The 9,119-nt window shown below is 32.0% G+C and overlaps 1 protein-coding gene across 3 annotated transcripts; it reads right to left on the bottom strand.

Annotated features, from left to right (window-relative positions):
- Positions 1-948: 948 nt before the first annotated feature.
- LOC124455540 lies at positions 949-8,711 on the bottom strand. 3 transcript variants are annotated; one of them, XM_047006177.1, is made up of 10 exons: positions 8,615-8,711; positions 7,046-7,150; positions 6,854-6,883; positions 6,525-6,572; positions 6,033-6,077; positions 5,940-5,963; positions 4,522-4,566; positions 3,231-3,254; positions 1,883-1,946; positions 949-1,345 (listed from the first exon to the last, which is right to left on the bottom strand). In XM_047006177.1, the coding sequence occupies exons 2-9, from the start codon at positions 7,131-7,133 to the stop codon at positions 1,918-1,920; spliced, it is 333 nt and encodes a 110-aa protein (XP_046862133.1). In that variant the 5' UTR covers positions 7,134-7,150; positions 8,615-8,711; the 3' UTR covers positions 949-1,345; positions 1,883-1,917. The 3 variants fall into 3 exon arrangements, with proteins under 3 accessions (XP_046862133.1, XP_046862132.1, XP_046862134.1); XM_047006176.1 differs by lacking the exon at positions 949-1,345 and having other exon boundaries at positions 1,752-1,946; XM_047006178.1 differs by lacking the exons at positions 949-1,345; positions 5,940-5,963 and having other exon boundaries at positions 1,752-1,946.
- Between the last annotated feature and the right edge of the window lie 408 nt (positions 8,712-9,119).

The raw sequence follows: 9,119 nt of genomic DNA, 5'->3' as shown, positions 1-9,119 counted from the left end.
TTAGGGGAATTTTCATTTTCTTCTTCGTATTACACTTATAAAAAGTTTTAAAATTTTCTTCTTTCGAATAGTGTTAGTGCTGTAGAACTAAATTTATCAGATGGGGTGGGGGGGGGGCTCTCTTGACGAAGCTAAAGCCATGAAATTATGAAAAATTACCCATTTCAAGGTAGAAGGGGGCTCCTCCCCAAGCGCCCCCTCCCCCCACACACACACTTCTACAGCACTTGTGTTAGTGAATTGAAGGAAGGATAGATTCCTTGATCCATCGTGCTCTCATTGGTGAGAATCTAATCTTTGTCATTACAGAATAAGGGAAAATTTCTTCAAAATCATCACTAAAATTTTTGTGCCTTCATTTTGCAGTGAGTACACTGTCTGCCTCCATATTGAATACTTGTTATTTTGAGGATTGATAATCCTAATCTTTTGCACATCCTTCACATCTTTGTTTCTTTACCTTGATAATCTTCACAAATAGTTCTTATTGTTTAACTTATCGTGAGTGTCATGGTGTACTTTGTATTTGACACTTCCACTTCTATCATACGATTTGTCTTTCTTTACTCCTGTTTACTCTGTTTTGTCCTCTCTGTATCCCACTTCGTCTTCACCAATCTATTGCTCTGTTCGCACTCATAAAGGCCTCATTCTATCATGTCGGTCTTATCCACTTTCTACCTTGAAGACAAAATACGTACCCTGATAACCTCCATAATACTATTTGCTGTAGTATTGCAGTCAGCTGGAAGCACATCTTGACCATTTCCGTTTATGGCATTCAAGACTTTCTTTTCTGAATCAAATTTGTCTCCTTAACGTCACAGCTATTTTATGGCTAGATGTGAGGTAACTGAGGTTTACAATGGAGTACAAAATTTTCGAAGAATATTTACCATACAGAAAAGAAATTGTCGCATACAATGAATCCTGTTCCAACACAACGAATTCAAACAAGCACAAACAAAAAATTTTAGTATTGACTAGTATGTTACCCAAATACATTATCTTCAAAATTTCGGAAGAATGTCACATTGAAAAAACACAAAGCAACATGTGTGCGTTTACTCTAGACATATTGTCTGATTCACAGTTGAGAATTTCATTGTTTTTAAACGGTTAAGGTATATATATAATTATTATTAACAATTAATAGTATTATTATATTACATAACAAAATTATCGTTCAAATTTCAGAAGAATGTCATATTGAAAAAACTTAAGAAACACTAGTGCGCTTACTCTGGGCATATTGTCTGATTCATAGTCGAGCATTTCATTGTTGTCAAAATGCCAATTGCTGTTAAGGTACGTTTACACACAACGATTTGTCGGACCGACGACACTGACGCCATATTATGTGTTCTTGCCATATTTGGAAAGTTGCCCGACTCGAAAAGTCGGATGAAAGTCTGTAGCAAACTACAGATTTGCTCCCAATTTTTACTATGTTGCTATAGTTTCTGAAACAAGCAAATTTTCATTTATAGAAAAATAACTATCGAATGTCTTCTGTCAACACGGAAAAGGAAAATATTTGGAGCGTTGTTGTTTTTATCGAAAACCAAAAGCTGCAGAGGTTCAGAAAAGAAAAAAGTCAACATTATTTTCTGAAAAAAATACGGCTAATTTACCTCATTTGCACTTTACACGCACTAATCTTTATTTTCTTTTTTCCTTTATTTTTGAGGCAATAATAATAATAAACATTGCCACGATCGTAGCTATTGTTCTTTGTTTTTCTATTATTCTTTTGTTTACTGTTTTCGAAATCGCGTAAATACATCGGATGCATTATTTACACACAGCGGTTTGTTGCACACGACAAATTTTTCATACATGGCAAGAATCACGTAATATCGCGTCAGTGTCGGCCCGACATCTCGTTGTGTGCAAACGTAACTTAAGTAAACTCGACTATTGGACTTTAGCCATGGTCCTGCGACCTGAAAGAGAAGTACAAAAATAAATGAACGTCAATGTTAGTAATGGGGTGAGTTCAAACCATGCAAGGAAAAGGCATAGTACTCGATAAAGGAGATTCTTGAAAAAATTTCAAGGCTAACGTGGACGTTTGGCAAAATGTCATGTGACACGAATTTTTTTCATTTTCAATGATCTCCATAAGCTCTGATGGACTTTCTTTTCAACATCAATGTTTGGATGATTAGTTTTGGATTTGTTGAAGTTTTTGTACTACGTAAATTGGGGAATGTATGTTCAGCCGTTTGCCTAATGAACATCTACCTTATAATTGCATTCATTTTAGCCAAAAATTGAACAAACTTGCCTAAAATTAGGTTGGTGATCAGTTCACATATCAGTTAAACAGTTTAAATTGAACACAAGCAGATTTGTAGTGCAATAACGAAATAAAATATTATTTTAAAATATGTAAAGAGAAGATGTGAATTCCCCAATTTATATTTAACCATGCAAAAGTTCAATATGTCCAGACTCAAGCCAATAAAGATTAATATTTGAAAGAAAGTCGATTACAGTTTAACGAGATCTTCTATTTAAGACAATGAAAAAAAATTTCAAAGCACTTTAAACCAGGCTGCAAAACTTCTTATAGCAAAGATTTTTTTTAGATAATTAGCAATGATCTGCTGTTTGAAAAATTTTGTTTCAACCGGTGAAAATAACAGCTAAGTTCTTCTCAATATATGTTATACTTCAGATGCAATGATGGAAGTTTTATAACATTTAAGTTAACGTTGTTCTCAATATATGTAAAACTTCACATGCAATGATATAATTTTTATTCACCGTTGGCAAGAATATTTCATTTCCTAAAGAATGGTCATAATATTAAAAGAATGTGTGTTGCGCGTTAATCATAGCGTGAGGCTTGAGGGCATTTTGTGGGTCGAGAAAATGGCGGATTTTGTGATTATAGTCCATGCAACTTAGACAAACGATAATAACTAATGTAAAATGGAGGTTTTAATGGATGTTTTGTTTTGCTATCTTGTCAGATAAATTAGACGACGTAGTGATAAATTGAATTCAGTGTGCTGCAAGATCAAAACTAAAGATGCAAACATAAACAAAAGCGCGCAATGCATTTTGGTTGATGCACATTCTTAATGCTCGAATAAATTTTGCCTATTTCGCCTTACTGTTGGGAGATTTTCATCAGTTTCGTCTTGCTTTTTATAAAACTATTTGTTATTAATGCTTTATCCAGTAAAAATCGTCATTAGTATATGACAAAACATACTAACCTAACAATGACACACGGTGAATTTCTGCAATTTAATAAAAACAACAACATTACGTTCATATTTGCACATCACAGAGTAACTGATTAAAATTTGATTTATCTCATTATGGTATCATAACGATTTTACCCAGGCGGATGAAGTTAGAAAATAAAAAATTATCAGAGGCGTAACTAGAACGTTAAGTGGGGAAGGGACGGGGTACACATTTATAAATTTTGCTGTGGCCTACTGATTTCTGTGGAAAGTAATTTGAATTTCAAAAGAAATCAGTTGGGCACAACTGAATATATCAATATACATCCCCCCTCACCCACTTAACGTTCTAGTTACGCCTCCGATGATTATTGACTTGGTAATTCTAGTTCAGTGTTGAGGTATAAAAATCGAACGTCAACGTAAAGAAATTGTATTTCATAAACATATTATTATTTTTTCAAGAAAATTTACAATGCAACGCAGTCATATAACGAGTTTTAAAACAGCTGTAAAATAGAACTTGAACGTAATAGTTAGTGTAGAAGAAAGTGGACATTTTGGAACAAGCAAGAAGAAGACGAGAAGGTGGAAACACCAAAGATATGTCTGAAATTACTTACTCCAAGTCAAGAGTGGTCAAATAAACTTTATCAAGTAAAGCAAGTATTCCATTTTGCTAATTTATTCATTTGTTCACAATTATTTTAGTTTTGTTTATTTTATTCAATGTTCTAAACTTAAAATGGCAATAAATTTGATGGACGTTTGTATGTGTGGAATGGCAAAAAATGTTTCGTTTCGTTCAAAGCAAGACAGTAAATGTTTTTATGTTCTTTCTTGAAGTTTGCTATGCTTATATGATAGTTTACATTTCTTCTTTTAAAACTATGTGTTACTTATAATAAAATAACCTCTTAAAGAACGGATGATGATTGGTCCAATCACCCGAATGCTCAAAAACTGTGTTGATGTCACTCAATATTGCACGAGACTTCAGTCTCGCAAAAATCTCGCAGGTTGTGTGGTTTTTGCAGGAAATTTTAATGGCAAGAATATAAGCAACACGCTAATAAAATCAATCAATTTATCTTTTAAATATTGTTTTTAAAACGCTATTTTTTAAACAAAATAGAAAACATATTTTTTGGTTTCTATAGATTTATATAAACACTTACGAAAGTTTGGGAGAAACTCAAAATTGCTCGGTAACCCAGCATTTCGTTTCTCCCAAACTCTCGCACCTGTTTATATAAACAAGTAAATATGTCTTCCACTTTGTAAGTGTAATAATAAAAAAATGACTAAAGAACCAAACCTGCACGAATTCCAATGAGTCTAGCTGCAAATCGAGGAAAAATCTCTGAAATTTCAAAAATATCATTGCTCTATAATCCTGTAATGTTTACAGATGACAGATTAACAATTTAATTAGCTGTTAAAAAACTGTTATTAATTGTAGCTAAGGGCAACACAAAAAATAAGTTCTCCATATAGGCTAATTATTATAATTACTAAATGAATGAATCCCAGGTACAATAATGTAAGCATTTTTCCAACTCCTTTTCAAGATAACGATTACCAATAAAGAATGTTGCTGAATAATAAACTGATTACACTACTTCTTCATTCTAACTCTGAATCACGTTTTTTTTAATTTAAGAAACCATACGTTCTTCCTTAAATCACAAGTAACCTCATTCTTCAATTTGCATTTGTTATGCTGTTTTTATGTAGAAAAGATAGACTCATATATCGAAATTTCACCTTTGTAAAACGATTTTATAGAGAAGAACGAAACAGAACGTTAACAAACTAACTTCCAGAGTTAGTTATATAAAATAGCTGAATAAAAATCATGTTGCTTCCGCTTAAATTGTATGAGGCTAACAGAAAAACTTGACACCGTTTTTCAATGATTGCATAAGATTACAAGGTGGCAGCAAAAACTTTGAAAAGATAGTAAAGTTAACAGGAAATCAAGTATGTTCATGAACTTTGTCTTGCGAAGTGAAGGACGATGGTATATTAATTGTAGAAGGAACAGCCCAAAGTTTCTTATCAGTGTTGAGTAAACAGTGGTGATTATGAACAATAGAGTCATGGAAGTATTTTTGTACTTGTAATCAAGGACATTCTACTTAAAACTAATATAGTGGTTCTTCACAAGCAGATTTGACTACTATTGAAAAGATTGGATTACCATTGGAAAGACTGGACTACTATTAGTATGGAAGAGACTGGACTTCCATTGACGAGATTGAACTATAATTGAAAACATTGGACTATTATTAAGAGACTTGACAGATATGAAAGAGATTAGACTACTATTGAAGAAATTGGATTACAATATGAAAGAGATTGACTTGAAAAGAAAAGTTCAACTCATTGAAGAAGAAAATTTTTTTGATAAAGGAGCATTCTAAAATAATTCTTGGCTGTGAACGGAGGCGTGTGGTAGGAAATTTTACAAGTGAGAAAGGCGAGCAAAAAGTACGAAAATTTTCTTAGAAAAAGCAATGATTTGCAAAATAGTTTACTTTTTGTTGCGTATTTTACGATATGGAAAAATGCAATCGAAAGGATATTTCATTCAATAAAATATTAATTTCCACATAAATTTCCACATGAATTTTCAAATGAATTATCACATTAACTTTTTATTGCACGTTGACTTGGTGGTGGAAAAATTTATTCTCCTCTTTTTTTAAACTATTAGCAGTCATAGCCACTAACCTGCCAGTGAAATACAGCGAAGTTCTGCAATTTTGTACAAAACAACATTAACGTCAAAGTTGACTAGTAGCAATGAAGCAATATCTTACAAACCTGCACAAAGCTCATTGACACTTTCAAGAAAACGATAAAAAATGTCTGAAACACAAAAAATAACACTTTTATATTTACACTTGATACATCACTACTATATATTGCAGATTTGCTGTTGAGTACATGAAGTATATTATTGTTGAAAAATTGTTGTGAATAAAATGAATTAGATGAATCTGATAAGTAAACTGTGACTAGTGACTTGTACAGTCAGTAGCGTAGCCAGCCTGCAAGTGCTGGTTCTGCTGTGTAAATTTCAGAACCTCGTTGTAATTCTTCTTTTTTTAAATCTATTATCTTATAATAAGAAATACTCTTTTCTTCATAAATTGTTTTTTGTTTTAAGAAAATTTTTCTTAAAACAAGAAAATATATTTTCTTTAGATAACGATTTTTTAATGTGTAGCAAGATAAAGTGCGCAAGAATTGATACAGTGTGGAACACAAATAAAAGGAGCAAATATCTTTGCATTACTACATATACGTACAAACCTGCATAGCATAGATTAAATCTTTCCACAAATTGATAGAAAATCTCTCCTAGAAAGAAAAATAACACGTTTACGTTGGTTAATTGATTCATATAATAATGTTAAATATTGTTTATTATTTTTGAAGTTCAAGATTTAAATGCAAATGATCTTGCCGTTTTTCAACTGGCAATGGTATTTTTAAAAAATGACTTGATTGCATGCATGTTACATTCCTGTTTGAGATTTTGAAATATACATTTTAAAAACTGTAATATTTTGGTTAAAAAGAACGTTTTCTAGTTCATTTTGAAAAACTGCATGCTTAGAATAATGCATGAGCACACTAACCTTCAGAATCTCTTCTCATCGTTATTATTTCTGTATTATGAAAAACAAAACAATGATAATATATATTGTGATTGATTTTAACACATTAATCCGTATAAAAAAGACATTATAGAATGATGAAATGTTTGTATTTATATAATCCTCTTATATAGTGACTTATATAAAATTGGACAGCAAGGTTACTAACGTTACCTTTTGAAATATCCAATTCTTTGGCGCCACTTTCAGAAATGCAGGAATATATGTCGGCACTTTCTATGCAGTAGCTCCTTTCGTCCATTTCAGATTGGAAAAATTCTGTAATTACAAATCATTGTTAAGACAGTACGATACCCAGTGGTGAAGCGAATTCTTTTAACAAAAGTATAATAGAAAAATATTTGCGTTGAGGGAACAAAAAACCGGCTGGGTTCGCTACTGGCCATACGGAGTAAAACCAGAAACTGAAACAGTCCAAAATTCCAAAATTCCAGCAACAACTTTTACATAAATCCAAAAAGAAAAAAGTACGTTATTTTCACGTTTGAGGCTTGAGCCCCTCCATCAAAAGAGCACAACATCTAAAGCTTTAAAAATTTGAAGAACTCCACGGTGCCATAAAACGAGTATTATACGGTGCCTGGCTGTCTGTTGTAGTATTTGTAAAGTTTTTGTCGAAGGGATGTGAACTGTGGAGTCACAATTGTAGAAGCGATTGTTTGTAGATAAGACGTAATAATTGGAATACAACTTAATAAAGTTGAATCAAAGTTTGTCGATGAATACATGGAAATGATGCAATATTCATATAGAATAATTTATGCATGACACTGAATGAAAGGAAAAGTTAAAAATTCCCGACATTCTGCTTTTGTTCAGTTCCAAGCATTCTGCATTAATTATTCGACTTTTCACTTTTCACTGTCGGCAATCTTTATAATATTTCTTATTTCGGACTTATTATTCATTTACTGTTTAACAAGATTAGTGAGACAGTTTGAAACAAACAGCAGAGTAAAAAATGTATACAGTAGTTTTTGTATGGTATATACAAACATTCAAATATATATGCAAATCTTCTCAATTTTATAATTATTGAAGTATTAGACACACACTATGAGAGTAGGTTTCTCTACTACATAGTCAAACATTTTAAAGGTAAGAGATTCAGATAAATATTTCTCAAGTCTCACATTTGAAGCACCGACACAAAAATTTTTAGAAGCAAACTAAAATTGCCAAGACATTTATAGTTAACACCAAACACGGCCTTCCTGAGAAAATTTGCTCGCGTGTGCATTTTCGCCCACGCTATTTTAAATACAATATATAGCGTCTAGTTATGAACAAGAGAAAGTATTCATGTCAACAAAGTTAGATGGATAAAAAAATTCAAGTGTAACCTTGTCAAGATTCCGTAGCCACATCTTTATGTGGCCAAAAAAGTCAACAAATGCATTACATATGCAATCGCTGTGAATTTATTTTAGTCTATTTGGTGATTTTCTTATGAAAACTTTGTAATTTCTTGTGATATGCTGAAAATCGAAACTTAAAAAAATAAAGTAAGAATCGTCCGTTGAGCGGTTTTTATAGCTTTATAGATAAAAAATTGAGAAGCTTTTGGTAATCGACTCAAACGTCTGATGCAACGTAATTTTGTTTACATTATTATTACAGAAAATGAAAGAGCATACAAATATAGTATTTTAACGCATATGATAGTTCTCAACCCCGACAAGCAAGTATAGCCAATGCAAATTAGTTTAATAAGAAACTTACAAAAAATCGTCCGATATGTTTCAACAAGTTAAACTTCTGTACATCGTTTTTTCTTGCTTCCTGATAAGATCAAATTACACCGAGCGGCAAGTTTTACCACTTGTCCGTATGCAAATAATATTTGAACATTGTGTGAAATTCAAAAGACCACAGGGGTATTTAACATTGAAAAAATGTCAATGAAGAATTTTCAATTTTGTCAAGATTTAACTAAAGTGTCATTGCCGATTGAAATTGCATATTTCATTAATCGGAGAGCATGGAAAATGTTTGATAAAAGGCAAACAAACAAACAGCTGTTTACTGTCCTTTTTTCTTATTCTGTATTTTACTTAAATTTCAAACTTATAAGATTCATTGCCCATACATGCAAACATGGCTATAATTTTATGGCAAGCGCACTTTAGGCTAAATGGCACGCTTTGATTAGCTAAGAAACATTTTTGCCGGTCCCATTATTTTCCCGTAATCTACCACGGTCCAAAAAAAACCGCGTAATTTTACA

Source organism: Xenia sp. Carnegie-2017, unplaced genomic scaffold, assembly GCF_021976095.1.
Source record: "Xenia sp. Carnegie-2017 unplaced genomic scaffold, XeniaSp_v1 HiC_scaffold_4, whole genome shotgun sequence".
Taxonomy (NCBI): Eukaryota; Metazoa; Cnidaria; class Anthozoa; order Malacalcyonacea; family Xeniidae; genus Xenia; species Xenia sp. Carnegie-2017.
The sequence above is the reverse complement of the archived record's forward strand: the minus strand, read 5'-3'. Positions and strand labels throughout refer to the sequence as shown.